General features: G+C 41.1%; 10 protein-coding genes across 10 annotated transcripts; 7 read left to right on the forward strand and 3 right to left on the reverse strand.

Annotated features, from left to right (window-relative positions):
* Nucleotides 1–4,109: 4,109 nt before the first annotated feature.
* Nucleotides 4,110–4,292, forward strand: SS1G_06909 (predicted protein; the record flags this gene model as incomplete). The annotated part of the gene is made up of 1 exon (XM_001592618.1): nt 4,110–4,292. One exon carries the CDS (start codon nt 4,110–4,112, stop codon nt 4,290–4,292), a length of 183 nt encoding a protein of 60 aa, XP_001592668.1.
* Nucleotides 4,293–5,756: 1,464 nt separating this feature from the next.
* On the forward strand, nt 5,757–6,867 carry SS1G_06910 (hypothetical protein; the record flags this gene model as incomplete). Its single annotated transcript, XM_001592619.1, has 2 exons — nt 5,757–6,196; nt 6,342–6,867. 2 exons carry the CDS (start codon nt 5,757–5,759, stop codon nt 6,865–6,867), a joined length of 966 nt encoding a protein of 321 aa, XP_001592669.1.
* Nucleotides 6,868–7,560: 693 nt separating this feature from the next.
* SS1G_06911 (hypothetical protein) lies at nt 7,561–8,848 on the forward strand (the record flags this gene model as incomplete). Its single annotated transcript, XM_001592620.1, has 5 exons — nt 7,561–7,582; nt 7,779–7,943; nt 8,429–8,535; nt 8,615–8,732; nt 8,790–8,848. The coding sequence occupies 5 exons, from the start codon at nt 7,561–7,563 to the stop codon at nt 8,846–8,848; spliced, it is 471 nt and encodes a 156-aa protein (XP_001592670.1).
* A 326-nt stretch (nt 8,849–9,174) lies between these two features.
* Nucleotides 9,175–11,461, reverse strand: SS1G_06912 (predicted protein; the record flags this gene model as incomplete). Its single annotated transcript, XM_001592621.1, has 6 exons — nt 9,175–9,688; nt 9,742–10,008; nt 10,058–10,659; nt 10,713–10,990; nt 11,047–11,378; nt 11,439–11,461. The coding sequence occupies 6 exons, from the start codon at nt 11,459–11,461 to the stop codon at nt 9,175–9,177; spliced, it is 2,016 nt and encodes a 671-aa protein (XP_001592671.1).
* Nucleotides 11,462–12,625: 1,164 nt separating this feature from the next.
* SS1G_06913 (predicted protein) lies at nt 12,626–12,901 on the forward strand (the record flags this gene model as incomplete). Its single annotated transcript, XM_001592622.1, has 2 exons — nt 12,626–12,668; nt 12,738–12,901. The coding sequence occupies 2 exons, from the start codon at nt 12,626–12,628 to the stop codon at nt 12,899–12,901; spliced, it is 207 nt and encodes a 68-aa protein (XP_001592672.1).
* A 689-nt stretch (nt 12,902–13,590) lies between these two features.
* Nucleotides 13,591–16,112, forward strand: SS1G_06914 (hypothetical protein; the record flags this gene model as incomplete). Its single annotated transcript, XM_001592623.1, has 4 exons — nt 13,591–14,130; nt 14,179–14,651; nt 14,702–15,330; nt 15,385–16,112. 4 exons carry the CDS (start codon nt 13,591–13,593, stop codon nt 16,110–16,112), a joined length of 2,370 nt encoding a protein of 789 aa, XP_001592673.1.
* Nucleotides 16,113–16,764: 652 nt separating this feature from the next.
* SS1G_06915 (hypothetical protein) lies at nt 16,765–18,320 on the reverse strand (the record flags this gene model as incomplete). Its single annotated transcript, XM_001592624.1, has 2 exons — nt 16,765–16,850; nt 16,955–18,320. The coding sequence occupies 2 exons, from the start codon at nt 18,318–18,320 to the stop codon at nt 16,765–16,767; spliced, it is 1,452 nt and encodes a 483-aa protein (XP_001592674.1).
* A 299-nt stretch (nt 18,321–18,619) lies between these two features.
* SS1G_06916 (hypothetical protein) lies at nt 18,620–19,826 on the forward strand (the record flags this gene model as incomplete). The annotated part of the gene is made up of 8 exons (XM_001592625.1): nt 18,620–18,677; nt 18,746–18,771; nt 18,846–18,974; nt 19,047–19,149; nt 19,208–19,221; nt 19,281–19,518; nt 19,623–19,717; nt 19,776–19,826. The coding sequence occupies 8 exons, from the start codon at nt 18,620–18,622 to the stop codon at nt 19,824–19,826; spliced, it is 714 nt and encodes a 237-aa protein (XP_001592675.1).
* A 1,039-nt stretch (nt 19,827–20,865) lies between these two features.
* SS1G_06917 (hypothetical protein) lies at nt 20,866–22,230 on the forward strand (the record flags this gene model as incomplete). Its single annotated transcript, XM_001592626.1, has 1 exon — nt 20,866–22,230. One exon carries the CDS (start codon nt 20,866–20,868, stop codon nt 22,228–22,230), a length of 1,365 nt encoding a protein of 454 aa, XP_001592676.1.
* Nucleotides 22,231–23,560: 1,330 nt separating this feature from the next.
* Nucleotides 23,561–23,956, reverse strand: SS1G_06918 (predicted protein; the record flags this gene model as incomplete). Its single annotated transcript, XM_001592627.1, has 2 exons — nt 23,561–23,604; nt 23,833–23,956. 2 exons carry the CDS (start codon nt 23,954–23,956, stop codon nt 23,561–23,563), a joined length of 168 nt encoding a protein of 55 aa, XP_001592677.1.
* Between the last annotated feature and the right edge of the window lie 685 nt (nt 23,957–24,641).

The following is a 24,641-nucleotide window of genomic DNA, read 5'->3' on the forward strand; positions in this document are numbered from 1 at the left end:
TTAATATCGAGTCTTGGATATTGAAAATGATATATTAAATCTTATATATCATATTCTTCTTTCTTTAATATATTTGAGTGTATAAATATTTTCCACCATTATATTACTATATTATAATATCTGGATTAGAGGTAGATAGTTAGGTGTATGATTATTTATTAGATTTTAATGTCTGGTTTAAATTGTGATAGGTTTGATAGTGCGGTGGTTTGATGATAGAAGTGTTTATTTATTGGTATTTTCTTTTTTTAATAATTATAAAAGATTGTAATTGTAATTGTGTTTGATTATTAGTTGATCTTTACCGCCACTGGGGCGAGGGAAGTAGATTATATTGTATGAAGTGAGTAAGTGCTTGAGGGAAGAGAGGAATTTCCTATACTTAGATTTGTTTAAATCTATTATATAAGTATATAAATACATAGATATATAAGTGTATTTGGATAAAAATTTAGATTTGAACTTTGGACTTAGACTTTGGACTTTCGGATTTGAGTTCCGAGTTGGACTTTTTCATGTAATGAACTTTTTATATTATACGGTCATTAGGGCTTTTGATTTGTTTTTGTACCGATATTGAGGATGATATTGTAATAGAGGGTATATATATAAGTAGGTATTTTGGATTGGTATATATGTGTACAAGTATTGGTCAACATACGGGAGATATTCGAACTTCTCGTCTATTCCACGGAGAAAAGGAGAAGGGTGGAAAAAGAGTTTGTGTATGTGAGTTGACGGGTGATTGGGCTGATATAAGAGTTGGAGATGAGATATTTTGATGTTATAGGATTTATCATTTTTCGGGTATATGTAGTGCTTGGGAGTATTGAGGGAATGCAATGACTTTAGAGGGTGTAGGTGCTATAGAGGAGTTGAGGAGGTGATATAAATAGAATGGATTTTCTGATAGAGGATTCTCTGATAATAGGAGGGAAGTTTTGTAGGGTGTGTAAAAAGCCTTAAAAATAGAAGAAGATATAAAAAGATATAAGTGATATGGGATATGGGATATGGGATACGGGAGACAGTTCGGAAGAAGAGATCTTTGAGGCTATTCAAGTTATTGAGGTTAAATATAATTACTAGTAAAGGAATTTGATTTTTTTTGAAAGATTATATCTTTTATTATTTCTTATAAGTTCTGTATAGATCTGCTAGGTACAACATCTATTTAACATTGATCTCATCAATTAAACAGCTGCTTATATTTAGATGTATAATAAAACATATCGAATATTATATTTAATATCACTTTCACCGTATGAACTCATTTTATAAGTATCACCGGAGGAGCTCTCAAAGTAGACCTTTTAAATAGTTGCTTAAGACTTAAACATTTTTTATTCTCTCAATTATTATATATTCTTATTAACTCTATTGTCACGATTCATCATTAGGATTAGTGTCCTGGGATGAAAAGGAATCACGTGATAAGGAGCCCTGAGGAGCCAGAAAGCTCCTGGGGGCTCCCTTTATCGATCATTATATAGTCAGAGTAGTTTCATAGTTTAGGAGCTTCGTGCTCAACTTAGTTATCAATTAGTTTACCTACATTCTACTTGATCTAGTAACGACTTCACTTCCAAGTGAATACCAGTGATATGTTACGCCGAGTAACAAGAAACCCTCACGTGCAATCAACATCACGTGACTAGCTCAGTAAGGATCAGTGAGCTCAGTACTGAGCCGCATTGATCCTACTGAGTAACCATCGGTACGAAGGTCTATATAATCTAGATGGATTTCCTTTGTATAGAGCTTCGTGCTCAAGATCAATCATTTAGTATACTCTACTATCAGTTACGAATAGCATATCATTATTGTCATTACTTTAAGTCCCTACTTGACGCCTAGTTATAAACCTACCTCGAGAGCCTAGAGCACTTCGACGCGATCTAGACGGCTACCCTCGTAACATATCGTTACATCTATATTAAATAAATAATTATTAAATTATCAAATTTTAAAATAATGGATTAATTATAAAATTAATATGTAAAAGCTTTTAAATCTCTTCAATTTATTTCCTTTTTATAAATATAAAAAAAATATGAGAATATATAATATTTTAATAAAATAATTTCTTTTATATTTTTATTTTACATTATAAATTTTGATTAACATTCTCTCTTCTCGGCTTGGGGTTCTCTCAGTTGAGATTCTGAATTCCTCCTCTTATGCTCACGATTAAAGTTGTTTATTTATTTATATTATCTTTTCTAATCAGAGATCATTAATTGAAAATATTCCGATTGAAGATGTATACTCTCTATAATATTTCTTCAATCTCTAGATTATCTTGTTTATTTTGTAAGATTACCAAGAATTCATTATTTGGGGGCAGGGAGCGCGAGCTCAATAAACTTTATTTATACTAACAGGGAGATAGAGGTATTCTTATAAAAATATATAGAAGTTTATTTCTCTAACTCGGTGTTTTTATATAATAATTACAGTCGTACATGCCGAAGATATCGTTCGATCTTGATTACATCAACTTATATTTTGATTTATATATTATTTTATTTTATTTCATCTCCCAGAGCTCCAATACATACGTTTCTGGCTGATACCGAAATATAATAAATCTACAATGCTAGAAGTACCCTTGAAATTGGCTTTGTATAGATACCTTAATGGTAGAGTCTTTGTATTGTGAAGGAAACCCCAATGAATGCCCAGCGACATGTGCAGTCAAGTGATATCCACAGACAAGAGGTGAAACATCAGTTGAATGCTAACCCCCGTACTCAAAACAGGTATGATCTGGCTCTGGATGTAATTAGGTTTAGAATCATCTGCTATTATTTACTACCCGACAAGCTAAGTATACTATGTTGGCCAAGAACCAGAAACCAGAAACCAGAAATATTACATGTTGGCCTATGAAACCACGCCGAGGAGCTCGCTGAGTTTGATCTGTTGCATGTAACCAATCTCAAACTATGACGGTCCAGTAAATTCGAAACTTTGATTCCGGAGATAGGAAGCATCGCTTGAATCAGCAGAGTGAAGTCTGCGGTATATGTTCAGGAGATAGACGCGCTACCCTTCATCCTTCCAGCGATTGTAAGATATTAGTACAGAGCATGGTACACGGCAAACATCATTTGTACTCCAGGCCTTGGTGATATATAGTGAGCTACCCTACCACTTGTCACATAGTACACTTGTGTGCTACCATACCAAATTCGAGGTACTTATCAACACGCCTATCATCCCACGCATATCCTCTCCCAATTATCTAACCTATTTAGAACAAGCCAGTCCAACTGTGCAAATCAATGAACAGCTCCAGAAGCCGCCCCGTAGAGAGATGCAGGGCTCCGCCGCCATAACAATTCTAGATAAAGAAGACGACGAACCACGATTATGAGCCACTTGGACACAATAATGTACATTGCATCACTTCTAAAGAGGCTCCTGTGGAATCAACCAAGTATACTGTATACAGAGATACGGGGATGAGTCATGTAGATTGAATCATATATAAGGAAATGGGGAGGTAGTAGTTCGATGTCGCAGGTGAACGGGGAAGCGGAGGGATCAGCGGGGTGGATATTTAGGGCCGTGATGAACTTTAGTAGAAGGCATTAGAGAAGCAAGAGATTCAATGTTTTATGTATATGTACTTATGCTATTCTAAGTCATACTTGTCTAAAAGCTAGAGACGGTACGTAAGAATTAAAGCTGCCCTTGTAGGTTAAGAGTATGAAACCCAATGACCATGCTCCCCTGCTTGTGATGCAGTTGTATGTTTTTCCCTTGAACTCGAACTTTGATATTGTGGGCAAATAGATGAAATGCACTCCATATCAATACATTGCCATACTTGCGGAAAGAATCGGACAAAAGGTCACAATTCATAGAACTCGAGCCTGTCCTTCTCATTGAAAAAGAAGTACGTGGAACGAGAAGTTCCCCTTTATTACCTAATACTTTTCACGCCACAATGCACAGCCACCGCCACACATATCGCATAAGAAGCTCTCTTCAAGCTTTCGACTTCCAGTATTTATATCCATCATCCAGTCACTTTATTCATCCTCTATCACAAGAGATTATCACAAAACAAATCATCAACCTCCAGAAAATCCTCATACAAAATGCCATCGTTTACTGAAACTCCTTCAACCTCTACCAACGAGGTATCAAACTTCACTACGGCAAATACCTCAAATGATCAATCAACACAGACAGGACAGAAATCCGAGGCTCAACTAGAGGCTGATAGACTGTATGAGGAGAGAATTGAGGAGGAGTATGCTAAGAGAGAAGGTGGTGCTTAGAATGGGGTGGGAAGACATTGATATGGAGAGACTTCTCTTATCACGTTTCTTTGGTGGCAAATCTATGCACAACATGGTATTATGGGAGGAGATACTGGCAAGCAAACATCAAGCCTTTGGAGGAATTGGCCATGGAATATCCAGGAGAGTTTTACACGTAACAGATTAATGATATCATTGCTCTCTCCTTCACCGTTTATGCAACTTCGTCATCTTACACAAGTGAAATCCGAAAACACGCCTTCATCATCTTTATGGCTTCGGAGTTTCGGAGTATTCATAATATCTTGTTCGAGACCGTGAGTCCTGTTGTAAGCATATAAAAATCTTTCACAACACAAGTTGTTCTAGACAACCAGGATATGTCAGCCTTCTAGGTCTTTTTCAAGCCTCGAGGGTCTTTCATACGCGCGTTGGAAAGCTTGATGTTGGTAGGGCAAATGTATTCAACCAATCTCATGGCATGTTTTGTAATAAAGCCGTCAAAGAGCCAATGGCATAACGGATATTAACAAGCAAGGGGGGTATCACAGGAGCTAAGGTATCTTGGATCCCTGAATTTTTTATATTTGTTTGGAGCTCCGGGTCGATCAATGCGTTTGGATTGTGGATTGTGTTCCTGTTGTTGGTGGTGCACGGAGTATTTTTTGCTTCGCACCAGAAACTTTCAATCAATATGGAAATCTAATATTAAAGTCCAGCAGCCAGAAATTGAAATATAAGGAGATAGAATATCATAGGCCCCAATTCAAGTTTCCAATGTTCCATTTCTCATCCAAGTTTTTTTAGATATTCTACCCACAATAGTAATTATATTTGCCGAATTCCCCGCTTTCAATTATGGGTCTTCTTATTATCTACTTTAGGATAAGCGCAAGCGGGAATGATCCATTTATTGACGCACAAAGAAACTAATATTTGCCCCATAAGTGAGTGTCAAGACTAATCAACCAATCACCATTCATGCATTACCCACGTTCAACGAATCAAAAGAGAGATAATTAATGGTCAGCAAGCTCTACTCTGTAAATGTTCAAACAAGCACCTTTGAATTATGATCGTGGTTGAAGTCAAACCAACCAGCCACTAATAAATTGATCATTAAAATGGATCCCAAAAGTTTCCACTTTTCTCCACTTCATTTGTATAAGCTCCTAAGCTATTAATTGATTGATATATACTATCCAACATATAAAGATCTAGAGAAGGTCTCCCTTTTTAATCCAATTCCCAATCCGAAACCAACAAGGAATTATATCCAATAAGGTGCAAACAGTCAGAAAGTCAAGATCGAGAATCAGAAAAAGCATATACTCTTTTTCATCTCTGAAATTACTATTCTAGAGAGACATTTTCATTGAATGACATCACAAGTACCACTTGTCCTCTCGTACTGAAACTTCCACAACCAATTGTGAAAAGAAAACGAACACAACATCAAACCACACATCACCTACCGCAGTTATGGTTTTAGTTACTTTAAAAAACCTCTTCTTTTACCAAGAGGTCATTCCTAAACAACCTAAATCAAATCGAGAACCGAGGATACCAGAAATCGATTACACTACCTCTAGACAACCCCTCCTATCATCCAATGGCGACACTAATCCCAGTTCGGAATCCGTCGAAAGAAATCATGATGATGATGAAAGTACATTAGATTTAGAATCCCAAGATTCGAGATCGGAAAAATCATCAAGGAAGAAAGGATGGAGAATTGATGCGAGAGTTATTTCAGATGCGACAATTGGTCTGAGTGATGGTTTGACAGTACCATTTGCTTTGACAGCTGGATTATCGGCTTTTGGAGATTCGAAGGTTGTTATTGGCGGTGGAATGGCCGAATTGATTGCTGGGGCTATTTCTATGGGTTTGGGTGGATATCTTGCTGCTAAGAGTGAACTGTAAGTTACCCTTTGATTTTGCTGGGAAAGATATTTGAGTGATATGAAGTTATCATCAAATAGTCTGCCTCCACGGCAGTGGCCCCGGGAGGGCCAGCGGAGCGTCATTTACTTCAAAAGTAGAATTGACTAACAATTTCATCAGTGCATCATATCATGCCAAACGAGAAAAGACGATAAAACGAATAGAAACCGATCTTCAAGGCGTACTGTCCGATCTCAAGGAAGTATTCGAGCCATACAATTTACCCAAGCACATTATCGAAGATCTCACTACCCACCTTGCCAATTGTTCTACGGATCTTCTCACCGACTTTGTGATGCAATTCCAACACTGCGAAGAAGAACCCGCTACATCTCGTGCCTTTACATCTGCTCTTACAATCTCTCTTGGATATTTTCTCGGTGGCTTATTACCTTTATTACCTTACCTTTTCGTAACCCACGTTTATCAAGGATTATACATCTCGATTGTGGTAATGGTGATTACATTATTTGTTTTCGGATATGTGAAAACAGGTACGATAACAGGTTTTAAAGAGGGGAAATGTATTCGAAGGAATTGTCAAGGTGGTGTAGAAATGGTGATTGTGGGCAGTGTAGCGGCAGCTGCAGCAATGGGATTAGTGAGGTTATTCCAACCTGAAGGAGACAATGGAATAGGATTTTAAGTATAAATTGTGAATCATGGGAAGGTTCGTTGGTTAACGAATTTATGGATTAATCATGGCGTTAGGTGGAAAATGGATAGTGGATTATCATGGAGAGACGGAGCATTGGATGGCGTTCGAGAAATATACTCTCGAAAATATCGATAGAGTCGTTTTATTCCTACTTGTATCTAGTTCTGAAGTAGAGATCACTCTTCAGCAATAAATTGAGGACGTCTATAAAGAATATATAGTTGAAGAATTTCCAAAATTATCATCAGTATCTCCCATCAACTCAATCCCCGCACCTCCTGATGCTTCTTACTTTAAAACATACCCGTCTACTACGTAGCTGTGGCTTCAGCCACAGCTGACTAATCACACCCCACCATTACTAACCTCCGAAATAATTATTTCCCAAGTACGTCCTAGGTAGGAGTAGGTAGATATCAAACATAACCTTACCATCCATACCATACCTAAGAAACTCCATCCCGCGATCACTCAGTACATACATACGGAGATTTAAGAACTCTCAACTCTCGAAACTTTTACTGTTCGCATACTATTGAATCCTCTGCTTGTCATACATAGCCTACCTACATCACCTACATTTTCGAAGTTCAAATCAAATTGTTGGTTGATTGTTAAGGATAGACGAGGGGAAAGAAAGAAAACGGGGAAACGAAATAAAGCAAAGAAAGCAAAGAAAATATGTCTCAAAAATCTCAACAAAGTTCGTATCTCCTGTTCCCCTCCCCCCTCACCCCCCTCACCCCCCTCAAAGCCCCTCTTACCTTTCTTCCCCCTCTCCTCCCCCCCTCTCTCCCCTCCCCCTCAGAACCACCCTTCAGAACCACCCCTCCCCTCCTCTCCTCCCTCCAGCTTCCAAACCACCCAACTAACCTCTCCGCCTCCCTCCTCAAAAATAGTCGACCTAACCACCCTCACCACCCCACAATTAACCCAAGTCAAAAAACAACTAGACGACGAACTCGAACATCTCACTTCTTCCTTTCAACAATTGCGCGCTGCGCAGAATAAGTTTCGTGAGTGTTTGAGGTGTATTGGGGTTGGAGTTGGGAAGGAGGTTGAAGGTTTGTTTTATCTTTTTTTTTTTTTTTTGGTTGTGTTTTGTTAAGGGGGAAATTGGAATTGGGGGGGATATTGGGGGTTAGGGATTTGATCTGGGATTGGGGGTTCAGAATTTTATATTTTGGGGTGGAGAGGGAGAGAGGTTGAATGATTGAGGATTGGGGATTGAGGATTGGGGATGAGAATGTAGGGGCGGATTGGCAGAGAGAGGAGAGGATGGATATGAGGATTTGTGTTGTGCGGGTGGTTGTGCGGATGATTGAGGCTGGGTCTGGAGATTTGCGCCAAAGTTATTCTTTCCAGATGCTTGCTTGTGGAAGAAAGAGCTTCACAAATCCCCCTCTTCTCCCTCCCTCTTTCTTCTCTTCCATCCCTCTTCCGCCTGCCTCTTTTCCCCTCCTTTCTCCTTTCTCGTTCTCTCCTCCCCTATCACCTCAAAAAACCCCATACAAAACCAAAATAAAAGACTAACATCCTCTTCACACAGGCAAACTAATCCTCGTACCCCTCACAACATCCCTCTACGTACCCGGTCAATTAGCCGATACCGAGAATGTAATTGTAGATGTTGGAACTGGATTTTATGTTGAGAAGGTATGGTTCAATTGCTCTTTCACCCCATACTGGAAAGTACATGCTACTTCTTTTTCAAATAGGCTAATACATACTACAGAGTACCAAAGATGCAACAAAGTTTTATGAAGCAAAGGTTGAGGAAATTGGATCCAACTTGAAGGATTTGGAAATCATAGTCAATAATAAGTCAAATAGTTTACGGGTAGTTGAAGATGGTATGTTTTCTTTTTCAGTTACAAAATCATTGAATTTTTGCTAATATCTAAATATAGTTCTACGTCAGAAAGTTCTTAGCTCAAACGCCGGTACAGCCTCAGCTTCAACATCTTGATATCTTTGCGCTATGGACGAAAAGGAAAAAAAACAAAAGCCAAATTTCAAATAGTCTCGTAGAAATCAAATCGTTCGAGACGCCAGAAAAGTCTTATTGGTCAAGTCGAGGAGGAATACCAATTGGGGAACTGGCTCCAGGTAAAGGTCGATTGAAAGTCCAATGGTAATTCCTCTCATTTGACATCAGCAACGAGAAGAAATGAGAAAGAGATGATGTAATGAACTCGGAAAGTGAGATTGAGTAAGCGATTCCCTGAAAATGGTTGTCAAGCAGGCCGAAACAAGGGAACTGAACTTGCTTGATGTCCAATACCAATTGGATGTTTAGGCTGTGCTGATTGATTTTGACTTCGACTGATGAAAACCATCGAGGAGGTAATCAAGCTGTTCCATAAAAACTTTAAATCCTCCATCTGGAAAGAAATTACTCATATCTTTCTCCCATTTGCGATCTGCCATAGTATGTTCATTTGATTCCATATCTACATCCCACTGGTCGTGAAACATTGTAATTCCGGCAGAGACGTTTGGCTCTGGTTTAGTTCTTAAACCATCCCAATCTCTGTTAATGGTAAATTCAAGACAGTAACCACCCGCACGAGTCTTGAATCTGTAAACGCTCTGGAGAGTGACCTTATCGACACGTAAACCAGGTTGGTCATATGGAGCGATTCTAGGATATATGAAGTCGTACTGGTCTTTACGCTCCTCCAATCCTTGCGTGTTTAGGCCCGTACGAACAAATGGTTGTAAGCAACTTTGAACCAAGTCTTGGAATGAACTATCCAACATTGTACCAGCTGTCTCGCTGATAATTTCGAGATTCCAGTCAACTTGTCTATAGGTATATATGTTAGTAAATTATCATGAAACTATAAACTATTAACTTACTCAATGTCGATGGTAACAATCTCAACACATTTGTTGCGACGTTCTTCTTCAATCACTTTGACCTCTCCACACTGGTATCCTCCATCTGTCTTATCGACATCTCCCTCAATGTGAAACCTTTCACCTGATGGGTTTTGTACGATGAAGATTGCGACATGTTTTGGCTTCACGTCCGCCAGAACGTAATCTGTTCCGCTCCAAACCTTAAAATTGTCGGGATTGAGTTTCACTCTGTCCATCATGTACTTGACAATTAGAGGATCGATACTATATAGATGTTAGTCGTGAAAATAATCCTAGTTTGCCACCAACTTACCCTTTTTCGAATGTCCCCCTGGTTCTTGTACGTTTCATCATTTTGATGAAGCCATCCAAAGTTTGCTTCCCGTCGGTCAAATCTGTCTGCCAGTGCGTGAGATGAAATTCCCCGAAATGTACTCGCATCCGCATCCAGTCTTTGAGGTGACTAAGCCCACTGAGGCTCTTACTCAACTCCTCACGGAATTTTTCGACAGTCACTTCCACTTTCAAGGAGCGCGAGGGACTCTGCTTTTTCAACTCTTCGTCGGAAGCTTGTTTTGAGAATTTGAGGCCATGCACATACTTTTGGCCATTGACTTTGACGAGTGCTTCCAGTAAAGTAGACTCGGTCGAATACCGCGGGGGAACCACGATATGACAAGGTGTAGCCATAATCGCACGTGCCTTGCCACTCTCCACCGCTTGCCTGATGCCCTTGATAACTTCATTGATTGCAGTCTGACAGGATTGATCTGATGCACGGATTCTTAACCATTTGCGTGGACCATTCCAATCAATAAAAACTTTCCAATTGGTCTTGAGATAGTCCAGATCTTTGAGATACTCCCGGAATAAATCCTCGGGGCTATCTTCCTGCATTGGCCATTGGTAGAACCCCTACCAAATTTCAGTATGTACATTATACAGAAGTAATGATTTTAGGGACCTACGATGGCCGAAAAAACCTCCCCATCGAGGGGTTTCTTCAAGAAACGTTTTGTGTTCGCTTGTGATTCTCGCTCATACTGGAGTTGTGCTCTTCGAGCGTCAGTCAAGAGAGGAGTTGGTTCGGCCCAGCCCGTGCTTGAATTGAGACCTGGCTCTCGTACCCTGACAGTCGGACGGCGAGGTAACTCCTGGTCGGCACGATGTTTAACTGAAGGTATGTGGCTTAAGCCAGTACCATCGCGAGAACGTCCTCCGAGGGAAGTTCTCTCGACCAGTTGTTCTGAGATGTTTTAGTATTCAATTTGTAGCATTATATCAGCAAGTACCATGACGTACCTTTACGACGACCAGTGGCAGCGGTATGGTGCCCATCACGACCAACATTGCCCCTCGAGTTACCTCGAGCAGCTCCGCCGCCGCGGTGGCTACCATTGGAGCCACTACCACTATCAATTACACGGTCGCGTCCACGAGCATTATTGTTAGTGCCACGTCCACGGCCACGTCCTCCAATATTATCTCCTCTAGCCGCCGGGCTAAAACGAGACAATCCTCGCTGGACCGCAAAGGATGTAATTTGGACTCCACTTGCTGAGGTAGTAGGTACTTCTTCTATGTCACCTATCTCTGAATCTTTCTCCCAGACGGCAGCATTTTGAGTTTCAAAACTGATATAAATTAGCGGTACTCTAGTAAAATAATATGAACAAAAATCAAACTATGCATACGTTGCAATCTTGTTCGAATACATCTTTTCGATCTATTCTCTTCCGAATTCTTCCTGGTGTAGAACAGATACTGCGATATTTAATTGCAACAGGTGGCAGATAGATCTAACAAACTTGAAGATTGTGAATTGAGTGTAGAGGGTAAGAGCAAACCAATTAAAGAGAGATATGCAGTAGAAGAGGTTTTGATTGTTGATAGTGGCGCGGTCCGAAAATGATATACTTAGATTGGCAGTGATACTAAGGTGTAATCAATTCTATAATTGAAGAAAGAATTGAAGAATTCCAGAATCTGAAATTATGATTGTTTAGAAAATGAAAGAGAAGGTTGTAAAAGTTTTGAGGAAATGTGTTTTAAGTTGAATTACTTTTCCATGGCAACGGTTGGAGGAAGGAAGAAACAAAAGAAGGAAGTAGAGGAAGGAGAAGGAGAAGAAAGGTTCTTGCCAAAATAAATAATTACGCGAGTGAAGAACAAATGACGAGAACTTCCTTCTTTCTCAAATTCACTATCTCAGCACCTGAAATTAAGCGGTGAAAGTACCTAGGTACTGTATACTTTAAAGTTTCCAGGTATCGATAGAAATGAAGCTTTCAGAATATATGATGAGACTTCAAGTAATAGAATTCGATCCGAAGTGAGAAGAGATGTAAACATGAAGTAAAAGGGTATCTTTTCCTTACCTCAACAATCCAGTCCTCAGGGGCTCATTTTGCCACTTGGCTTTTCGATGGTGCAAAGCGGGCAGTACCCAGAAAGAAGGAACCCTATTGTATAGTTAGTAAATTATTGATGAGCTATTGTTTTATTCTCAAAATCTATGGAAGTGAACGGAAATATTGCAGTTATCATTCACATCACCTTGAAGATGTGAGGTGAGTGTTCTTGACAATATGCTTGGATGCTTCAAAGTATGATAGTAGCATCGTGGCGAAATAGAGCCAAGCTATTGAAATAAAAGCCATTCTTGATAGAATTGCTTTGTCTGAAGATCTATCAATCAGACAAACATAGAAAATGATGTGTAACTCCAATGCACATGCGTCTCTCCGTGCAGAAGCAAAACCTTTCAGCTTCAACAAGGATCAATACTAGCAAGGCTATCAGAGGAGAACCACGGTTCATTTTGACAAGAGAATAGCGGCCTAGATCAATATCCATGACTGACCTATATCAAAACTTCCATATGCCATTCCTGCGGTTTGTATACTTTGACTTCAAGCATGAAGGTACAGCCCACACAATTAAAACTTATGGCAGTGCATCTCTACCCTGCGAAATAGCTTGACTTGACAAAGGCATCTTCATCGATCCGCCAGTTTCAGGTTCGGTTAGGGTAGGAAAGAAACATGTAACAACATACAACAAAGGTATCTACATCTTGCCTATTTTGCCTGTCAGTCTACCGGTTCATACCAAAGACAAATACCAAATATACACAGTACTGGAAGCTTGGGCTTGAAAAGAATGAAAACTTACCCACCGATGGCTAATTGATCTAGAGATAAGGATCTTCATGAATGCTGGTTATAGCCTGGAGAATTCAAAGTTCGAAAGGACTTCCTTCCTTCTAAAAAGATAAGGCGTTGTAAGCTGTAATACAAAGAAGCTTGTTGAGACGTATCGATACATTGCCGACTAGATGATTGTGTTTGTTGTGGGGAATGAGGGAAGATACATAATAAACAGCAGAAGTGTTGTTGTTGGTTCAGAAAGACGGAAATCTCGGCCGCATCTGAGCTGCTAGAGCGAGACACTAGGGATGATTGGTGAGATGCCGAAGCAAAAGCAAAAGATGAGGAGTTTCAAGACCCTGAGGTGACAAATATACTAGGTGAGTCTTACTAACATTGGTGAGATGTGCATAAGAGAATTGGGGGGTACCAATTACCTACTTAGTATTTCTTATTGGGTATTCCGCTGTAGCGAATGAAGCCTGAAAAATAGAGGCAATTTGCAGAAATGGATGAGTTCCATTGCCAATTTGACATCCCTGAAAGCCATGCCATACCACCAGTACCAAAGTGGTGCTAGCTTTCCCCGCATCACACTAAATTCAGGTACAAGATTAAAACAAATGTCAAGCTTTAATCTCCAATATGTCAATAATGCCAAATTTATTGTAAACAACTGAACGCATTCAAAATTAATATGTCACCAAAACCAATACTGCCTCCACCAAAGGCAACTCTGCCATCATCCAACACCATTCTACCTGCAGATGCAAAGACACGATTAAAAAGAGCTGAGAATGCTAGGAAACGTTTAGCAGGCGGCCGCACGGTTATCGAAGAATCAGACGAAGAAGAAGAATCGGATGACGAGGCAGAATGGGAATGGATATACGAAAGCGGGAGTCATGAAGAAACTGCTTCATCGCCGCAGACCAATGCCAGAGGGGACGAGAGCACAGCTGCCAAAAGAACCCGTCGACTTTCCAGAAGCACAGGAGCTAGGAGAATTATTGGTGCTAAGGCTGGAAAAATTGTCTGCAAGATTGCAGATTGTGTTTTGATAAATAACGATACTTCGAATACAAATTGGGTTGGGGTTATATCAGGATTCGAGGAAGATGAGGACTATGATGAGAATGCTGAATCATATCTTGATATAATGAAAGCCAGTATCTGGTGGTTCAGTAGCCCAAAGGATATACACAGTAAGACAAGGAAGCGTTCAGATTTCTTGGAAGTAAGTAATCCACTTCTTGTATTTTGGCTCTGTGGCTAATGACTATAGAACGAGTTGTACATATCCTCTGATCCCGATACAATCTCTCTGGCGACCATTAATGGCATTGCTACGATCTTATCCGAAGAAGCTTTCAAAGCCAAATATCCGACAGGAAAAATACCTAGAAATCGAAAAGAAAATGGGAAAACATTCATATGTCGTCGAGGATTACACAGTAAATCTGTTACATATACAGATGAATTTATCTGGGAGGAAGTATATCATAATACGGAGGATAGTGTTGAAAAGTTGATCGAGAAGATAGAGAATAGCATACCAAATAAGAAGAGAAAGAAGCCTATATTTTCCAGGAAGAAGCACGAAGATGATGACGACGCAAGTGTCGCATCTGAGCAAGAGGATTCAGAAGTGGATGAAGAAATCTTTACAACACCGCGGAAAAGGCAAAAGACTACGAAAGCTATAACACCTCGAAAACCACGTACGCCTTCCAAACTACTAACTCCAAGCCATAAGAGGTATGTAGTACCAATCAACTCTTGAGACCACTCATTGACATTTTCCATAGAATTGTCGTCAAAAAGCCACTAGAATTCACACCTTTAGGAATGCGTATGCTCTCACCATCCGTTAATGCTTCCCCTTTTCAAACAGCTCGATTACGTCTTCACGTATCGTCCGTTCCTGATAATCTCCCGTGTCGTGAGGAAGAGTTCTCATCCGTCTACACCCATCTCGCAGCTGCTATTACAGATGGCACAGGCTCTTGTATTTACATCTCCGGAACTCCAGGAACTGGAAAAACTGCGACGGTTCGGGAAGTTGTTGCACAGCTTAATGCATCCGTTCTGGCCGACGAATTAGATCCTTTCATATTCGTCGAAATTAACGGAATGAAAGTAACTGATCCGCATCAATCATATGCATTATTGTGGGAAGCTCTGAGAGGGGACAGAGTAAGTCCAAGTCATGCATTAGATCTACTAGAAAGGGAATTCAGCAAGCCATCACCTAGGAGAGAACCATGTGTGGTGTTGATGGACGAATTGGATCAGCTAGTGACCAAAAACCAAAGTGTCATGTATAATTTCTTCAACTGGCCTGGTCTGAGGCATTCAAAACTAATCGTGCTCGCCGTGGCCAATACCATGGATTTACCTGAACGTACTCTTTCCAATAAGATTTCTTCACGTCTTGGTATGTATAAAATTCGTTTGCCTACAGGGGACTGCAATTAATATCCAACCTTAGGTCTAACTCGTATAACCTTCCCCGGCTACACCCATGAGCAACTCCAAACCATCATAACTTCCCGTCTAGCTGACGTCCCCTCTCACCTAATCCATCCGGACGCGATTCAATTTGCCTCCCGCAAAGTCGCCTCTGTTTCCGGGGACGCCCGCCGCGCTTTAGATATCTGTCGACGAGCCGTCGAAATCGCAGAATCAGAATCCGTTTCTATTCCAAACACGCCTTCGAAAACTCCAGGTCGTGAAGAGAAGAAGGGGAAAGGTGTGGTTAGCATAGCCACGGTTAAAAAAGCAATTAATGAAGCTACGACTAGTCCGCTTCAACAATATTTGAGAGCATGTCCACTGGCTACAAAAATGTTTCTTGCAGCTCTGGTGCTCAGATTGAGGAGGGCGGGAACGGGTGAGTGTTTGGTGGGTGAAGTGGTGGATGAGTGTAGGAGAATGGCAAAGTTGGATACGGGGGGAAGTGTGGTTGGGTATCTACTTGCAGGTGCGGAGAACAAGGGAGGTGGCGGGGGAAAAACGAAAGGGGCACAAGTAGGAAAAGGAGCAAGAGTTCAAGGAATGGGTGAAGCGGCAATGGAGCTTATGGAGGCGGGCGTTATAGGAATAGAGGTTCGAAAAGCGGAGAGGATGGGAAAGGTTAGGTTGAGTATTGGGGAGGAGGATGTTAAGGTTGCTTTTAGGGATGATCCGGAGATTAGGGGGTTGGGGTTTATGGGGTAGAATACGAGTGCGGAATAGGGTCTGTAAGGAATGGTGGTTTAATATCTCCGTTACTTCACTCGATCCTTGTTTGAATATACCGTTGTGGTTGTTTGGTTGATACTCGGATTACCTGTCGGATTGTTGGACTATAATCCAGAGATTGATGTGATGAATGAATGATATGATATGATATGATGAATGCGGAATGATGGACGCTGGAGCTGGAGCTGGAAATTGGACGGATGGGTGGGATATTGGATGGTGTGTCAGGGTTGATGTAAATATATATAGATATATACATACATAAAGGAGAGGGATAGAAAATATATATAGATGGATCGATAGCCAACACCATTACCATTAATATCATCATAAATGTCACCATAATCTTCACGAACAACCAGCCAGTATATCACAGCACAGTAATAGAACAACAACCCAATAATACACCTCAGTATATTTTCTCAGTGGAATTAATTCACAAAATGGTATTCATGGCTATGGTATATGCACTATCTATATCAATCAATACGACGACGCAGTTAATCATCAACGCCAACACGCCTTCGAGATATGACCAATCCCATCCCACCATTTCCATGCTTTTACATTTTTTTCGTAGGTATTATACACATACAAGGTGCCAGTGCTATATTTCAAACGTGCGTTTTTAGAATTTTCGTCTACCGAGCTCGGGTTTCCATTCGAGGGGGTGTGATTCGGGAGTTGCGAGTTCGTCTTGTTTCCATACTTTTACTGTTGGAGGGAGGTGGTGTTAGTATCTAGTATGTGGGTGCGGATAAGGTGACGGGACAAAGTGGGAAGAAGGAAGGAATTAATAAGCATAAGGGAGAACTTACTGGTTTTATCCGCCTCACCGGTCATCAATCTCAAACCCGTTTTATCAAACAACGAGGTGAAAATTCCAGCTTCTGCATCTAGCGAACCGGGTTGAGCAATAGAATCAAGTGCTTGATATCTATGGCCAGTTTTCCAATCCCAGAAAGACATGGATCCGTTATCTCCTCCTGAAAATAATACGTTGTCTTCGTTTACGCTGAGAGTGTTGATAATGGCATTTTGACCGTCGAAATTTTGCATAAAGGCTCCCTCTGGGCATTTCCATTGTTTAATGCTTCCCGCACTTCCACTTGCGAATGTAAATTCTTTGGGATGGATGGCTAGTGCTCGAACACCTTTCTTGTGATGTGTAAGTACACCCATGCTTTTTCCAGCTGCTAAATCCCATAATCGGACTGTGGAATCTAGAGATGAAGTGATGACTTGTGGATCTGCTTCTTGACACTTCAGATCCGATACTGTGCCCTTATGACCTGAGAGTACGTGAATATTACTCCTCGTCCTCATATCCCAGACTCTCGCAACACCATCTCTACCTCCAGTAACCAATACATCCAAGGTAGGATGTAAACTCAAAGTATAAACACCACTCAAATGTCCATGATAATGTCGTATCACCTTATTCGTCTCCAAATCCCAACACTTAACCATCTTATCCTCCCCACAACTAAACAAGTATGGATGTCTCGGACTAACTGCTAATCCCCTCACTGTCGAAATATGTCCCGTCAATGTAAGTTTTAACCCTCCAGTCGCCAAATCCCATATTTTAATTGTGCGGTCTCCAGCTCCAGATGCAAACCAACGATTCTCTGGTTCAACAGCAAGAGCGCGTACCCATCCCAAATGTCCAGATATTACGCGCATAAGTTTCCACGGGGCGTGCCATTCTGGTTTTGGCTGGACAAAGTTTTGTTTGCGCACCAAACTGCTATATGGTAGATTACTTTGCGCTGTAGAAATTGAGGGACCGTTCGCATTAGGTGGCGTATCTTTGCCTCTGATTATAAGACTGGTGCTACTTCCAGCCCCAGAATTCTCACTCCGTGATGGAATTCCCTCGATCATCTTCATCGTATTATTGTCGGCAGCTGATTCTCCATCCGCAGCTTGTACTTTAGTCTTCTTCCTCCTGTTTCCAGCTGCAGCAGCTTGTTTCGCAGCTAATGCAGGCGGTAGTTCTCGGACATGATCGTATTCGGCGTGTACTCTTCCTACTAATGCTAATTTATCTGCGGTTTCTGTAGATTTTGGATCGGGGATTGATTCGGTATCTGCGAAAAGGGATCGTGTTCGTTTGACATTTTGTTTTATGAGGGTTTTCATTTGGTCCTCTGAAGGTAAGGAGGCAATTGAGGTTGCCATATTGTTAATATATGTGGTTGATGTTGAGTTGCGCTTGTGAGGTGAGGACTTGCGATTTGGAAATTTATCGCGATAAAGCTTCAAGAGAACATGGACATGAATGAGCCTTGGATGCACGGGCCACCAACGAGCCACTAGCCTCACAAGCCGTATTGCTGCCGCTGCTTTATTATATCCCAGGCTCCTCTATCCACGCCATCATTTATATATAGGTAGGTACATGACATCAAATAAATCATACAACAATTTTCTTCCCAGTAATATCTTCATCGCATTTTCATCAAATCTATTCAAACAATATGGAAAAGCCTTCAGAAGATAAATATGCCATTCATCAGGCTTGTCGTGATGGAAGAAGTACGATATTCCTCTACACCCTGATTCACGACATAGTAGCAAACAAATTCTTACTAACAAGAATCTAGTTGCCATTGTCGAATCGCTTCTTAATGTACGAGATCACCAAAATACCCCTTCATGGATACTTGACTCCATGCAAATATGAGTAGTACTCACAAATTGTAGGCTAACCCAAAACTCGCCTTTTTGAAAGATGAAGATGAAAGATTACCGATTCACTGGGCTGTTTCATATGGACATTTGGATATTGTCATACTACTTTCCAATGTGAAGAATTTTGATCCGGACGTACAGGTGTGTATATTCTTGTGCCCTTTATCTTGCGCTCTATGCGATCTCGAGAATCACTGTTGATACAGTGTGTAGGACGGATCCGGATGGACACCACTCATGATTGCTGTCAGCCTTAAGGAGGGCGATGATATTGTGAATCTGTTATTGAAGAAAGAAGCGGATGTAAATACCAAGAGTGAGTTTCATCCTTATTGGATTGAATTTTCGTTCAAATCATGCTCACCATCTCTTAGATTTCAGTGACCAAGTATGGCTTTTCAAACCCTTCCCAATAGTCCAAAAAGCTACCGTCTAATCAACAACTAGACGGCAATTCACTTTGCCACCTCCAAAAACAACCTTCCGGTAGTCAAAGTCCTACTTTCACACAATCCACCAGCATCCTGTAGAGTTAAGGACAAGCGTGGACAATACGCAATTCATCGTGCAGCAGCTATTGGCTCCACTCCAATAGTTGAGTTATTGTTGAAGAACAAAAGTCCACTAAATCCTGCGGATGTTGCGGGGCAGACACCACTTCATCATGCTGTTGCTGAAGGTCATGGTACGTCTTTCTTCAGTTCTTAAGTTTTGTAAAATTTGAAGCCATCCAAGGCTGGGTTGATTGCTATTATAAAAACTCATGGCTTGCTAAAAACACACATATAGGTGATACCGCAGTAGCTCTTCTAAAAGCTGGCGCAGAAACAGACAAGAAAGATGCGGATGGTTTTCTTGCATTGGAACTTGCTCCTGACAGTCAGGTTAGTATTAAACATCCCCTTCCACTTACGTCGTCGGAGACTAAAGACGTATGCGTAGGTGAGGAAATATATTGTTCAATGGGCTGAGATGGAGGGTATTGATTTATAACATGTCGATGGCGGAAAAGGGGTATAACTGATGATGAAATGAAGTCTGATTACATCTATTCCTCTTATTGCTTAACCTCTATTGAAATATCTAGTTTTTGATACCAGATCTCCAACGTGTGTCATGCACATTCTTCCGGTTTTGTGTTGGATATTGACATTTCATTGGACTGGAGATCTCAGAATCCCACTTCACGGTCTGTGAGTCGCAAATTCAATACGCTATTTCCGGTCTAAGAGAAGGGACGGAATCATACGGCCTAATCTGTAGCCCTGTTCTTCGGAAGAGATTGTCGATCAAGTAGTATCATTCCTATTTGGCTGCTGAAGGCGAACTTAGGTCGGCATGACAGTAGCAGAGAATAACTACTCTGGGTGTCCCATTCTACCTTTATCGGAACCATGTTCATATCTGCAGGCCATCTGTTAGTTCACAGCAACCTGGACCAAACTCATTTGTACCGCAGAGCCGGTAGAGACTGAACCAGGCTGATGAGTCGTGCCCATAGGCAACTCGGGACCGAGAGAACATGCCCCACAATCACAGATCTTAGCTTCCAGAACTCCACTCTTTGTTCACTCATTCATTGGCTGCATCTCACAATACATCCCTGACTGATCAGATTGATAAGACAAAAGCTATGTTTGACAACGCGTCGTCGTAAGCTGCGTATTTGTATCCGCAACTTTGTCTCATTTGTTCGTTGCTTGTTGTTTTCTCTCAGTTTTTGACTTACTAAACACTGAATCTTACTATTATCTATTCTATTTTGTCTTTCGTTCATTTTGGTTCTTCTCCTTCTTGGCTTGAAGGATTGTGAGGCGAGATGAAGGCGAAAATGCTGTCACCGTCTCTAATTTTCACTCCACTATTACTTCCCCTATCTATCAGTGCCGGCGCTGTGTCCGATCAATCACCACTATTGCTTCAACCATCCAACGGCCCCAGTATAGAAAATGCTCGCGCAAATTCACATGAGATTTTCAATACCATTCATTCGTCTATGCGGCAATGGGGTTCATCTCTCAAACACAATGGGATGTCTTTCTTCCCAGCATCTGTACCAAAAGGAACACTGTTTTACCATGGAACACATACAACTGAGCCAGTTGAAGGAATGGAATGGTTAGCCTTCGAAATCGAACACGCCGAAGTGTTTGCACATCCAAGGAGAGAACGTGGTCCTGGAGGTCATGGCCCAGGAAAAGGTCCCAGTGGACATTCTCCAGGTTCTCCTCCGCATGCACGAATGTATAACCGTCCAAAATCCAAACACGGTGGGGGTATTTACGATTCTGAAGACAAGGATGAAGTTAGCCATGGCTATCTTCACACGTACCGTACCTCCAAACCTCTCACCAAACTTTTCTATATCGATGGAATGTCCGCTGGTAAAACAAGCATGGGGACGCTTGACTCCACAGACTACATTATTCGCAATCTCACACCCACGTCCAAGGAACCAAATAATGATTGGATCCGAGCAGTCGACCTTTGTAAAATTGGCGAGCAATGGGGGGTTGAGGGATTTCTTCGCATGGAAGCAGGTTTTGAGATTATTCTCTGCAATTTCAAAGAGGGGCTTGAATTTATGTCGGCTTCTCAAAGAGAAGAGACAGATTTTGGAAAAAATGACGTTGTTCAATTTGAATATGTGAGGGCCCTTGCATATCGATATCAAGGTATCATGGGAGGAAGAGTAAAAGTGGACTATTCATCTATGATTTCTGCTTTCTTTTATCCACTGAATCTTACTAATCCTAATCCTTCTCATTCCGAGCTCCCTAGACTGATTACGGCTTCTGAGTCGGGTGATTTAGGGAGAATCCACTCTGATGTGATGGAACTACTTAAGAGTGAAGAGTATGGGAAAAGAGAGACGATTAATTGGCAAAACGTGGTGGATATGATTGTCACGAGATATTCTGATCGTTTGAAATTTATGGTTCAGAACGAGACGTCCGTGGAGGCGGTGAAGTCGGAGATCAAATTGCTGTTGGATGTCTACATCGACTATAAGAACGCTGACGTTGCTTCTTCGGTGGAGAAATGTGCAAATCACTACTTGGAGCCGGTGGTACCAGAAACCAAGGCGGATCATTTGATTCGTGCTGCTATTTTTGAGGTGGCGCATAATATCTGTAGTACATTGTTCAAAGTGAGGGATTTACTGAATGACGAAGGAAATAGTGTAAAGGGAGAAAGGAGGGGAAAGGAACTCATCGAGGGGTTGATCGACGAATTAGATTGGACCACTTGGCTTGAATGTGGAAAGTGTGCATACGATCAAGTATGCTTTGTGGCTATTTGGCCTTGGGGAGGAGTAGAAGATCATGTATCTCCGGGGTGTATCAAGAAGGATGATTTAGGTAATCGGAGAGGATATTGGGAGTATGGAAGTTAGTGTGAAGGACTGGTTTGTAATAGTTGGAGATAATAGGCACCCGAAAACCCCTCATTTCTTGGGATAGAGAAAAGGATACAGGATAGGTGGGTCTGCGGAACAGTAATAAGATATACGATAGTCATAGACTCTTCTGGCTCCCCAAGTCAATAAATGGGATGTTGAGTAATTTTAAGAAATGCAGTTGAAATTTAGACTATGGGTTTGAGCTTTCTTCATGGTTTTCTAGGGTTCCGAATCATAAATGAAAGAAGAATTTTGCTGCTTTATCCTTGGGGCACCACGGCAATTGATACATTAATGTGTATTTTCATGTTTGTTATTTGACAAATTACACACAGTTTGACAGATCGGTAAAATGTGACGGTCGTCCAAAGTTTTAAGCTGTCACAAATACCTCAGACCTCCTTGGTATATATGACCCTCTTACCTCACACGGGACAGAGTAAACTCATCAGGAAGATTATCCGTTGAGACGGAGAAGTAAACTTAGGTTTCCTAATTCAAATTGGAACTTTGAGAACTATGTATCGTGTACTCAGTAACTTGCATGCATGTATACTGGGCTTGGACAGAAGGTTTGGCTGATCCCATATTTTTTCAGATGGTATTAGTCCAATAAAACTAAAGTTAGGTTTTAGAGCTACTACTGACAGTAAAAAGGTAGCACCTATTCTACAAAATTTCAATATGTACTATGTACCCATGATACGAGGTTAGACGATACGTATTTCAAAAAGAATTTCTCTTTTGACCGTTGAGCATAGCTTTTGTTCCCTACACCAACTTTCGTGCGTCATCCCCCTTGATACATGAGAGACTCTATGTTCCAAAACATCCAATAGACCCCATTTCTTTAGCTTCTTCAATTCCTGCAATGATTTGCATCTCAAAGCGATGGAATATTGTGTGATGCTTCTGTAAATTGTGACCTTTTGTTTTCTGGGTAATATGGTATACACGGCATTCGATTTGCTCCTCACGATCGGCTGAGCATTCGAGTGCAATCGTATACAAAGTTTGCAGCGGTGAGATTGAGAGCTATACCACCGGTACCCGCGGCAAACGTCAGAAGTAAGACTTGGGATGATCTGTCTGGATGTTGGAAACGGTGTCGTGCGTCATTGTTATAATTGACTGCACAAAAGCCATCCAAACGCAGAAATTGAATCCCAAGATTTTCCAGTCCTGCTGTTACCAAATCCAATGCTCTTGGGTAGTGACAACAAACAATGACTTTTTTATGTTTTTTTTTTTTTTTTCATTATTTTCCTCGTCGGTTAATTGATGCACCATTCTACCTCGGTTGACCTCCAACTACCATGACTCTTCAACCATTCTTGAAACGCTTTGCGATTGTTGCATTTTCTCTTGCTATATTCAGCGATGGCATCGTCAGGGTGTACTTCTGCGATCCTAGCTCATCGTACTAACGTATGGATGTTATTTCCAACCTCTACTTCTGGTAATTTCTTGTCAAGAGCGATAATAGTACTCGCGAGAAGCTCACATCATTGGACACGAGACATCTAATGGATTTTGTCCTCCATTTGAGGTCGAAAGCTCTTCACGTCCTTCTTGAAGCGTTCTACCGCATCATACTTTTGGTCTCTTGTTTGGAATCGTCTAGAGTAGCCCACTCAAGAAAATCTAGGACTTCCGTAACATCCTCTTCTAAGTTCCAAGTGTTGGTTCGATTGTTCAAGCCGACTGGTAGCCTACACATCATTTGATTGTTTGAGCCCTAAGAGTCCCTCCAACAGGCCTTAGAATACTAATAGATCCAGATCCACTAGTTTGTTTCTTCTCGGAATTTTTCTCCTTCCCCAGCTTCTTCTGTACGCTTTCAGGTGCTGAAACAGCCCTCTTTGGGTTCAGCCTAAGATCCAAAGCCCAGGTAAATGTCCCACACTTATCGAACGTTGGCCTGCCACTTTCCGGACAACACAATATGTGATATCTCCTATTAGAATCATAGAGCCGTCCTTCCGTGGGATCTAGTATTCTCCAATCCGGGCCTGTAATTTTGGTTTCCACTTTCAAGCTCATAGTTTCATGAGCATGCTTGAAAATATTCGCTCGGTCTGCCTTTTTCAAACAAAAATTGACACATTTTTCATGATGATGACACTCTGATCTTTCCATTTTTATGCTTGTATATATTTGAAAAAATGTAGCTTTGGCAGATACTTTGAGATTTTCGGAGTACAACACTCCCAGAATCTCCGTTTCATTGAGTTTTCCAGATGGTATTCGGCGGGGACGGCGAGATATCGAGGGAGGGAAAACAAACTGTATTTCGGTCTTGGACTCTCATTATTTGATCATTTTTCCATTTCTCTTTTACTATTCTTTCCCTTGTGACTTTTGTGAGAAATAAATAATCGTCGGGCTCGTCATAATGAGCTTCT

Source organism: Sclerotinia sclerotiorum, genomic scaffold, assembly GCF_000146945.2.
Source record: "Sclerotinia sclerotiorum 1980 UF-70 scaffold_8 genomic scaffold, whole genome shotgun sequence".
Classification (NCBI taxonomy): Eukaryota; Fungi; Ascomycota; class Leotiomycetes; order Helotiales; family Sclerotiniaceae; genus Sclerotinia; species Sclerotinia sclerotiorum.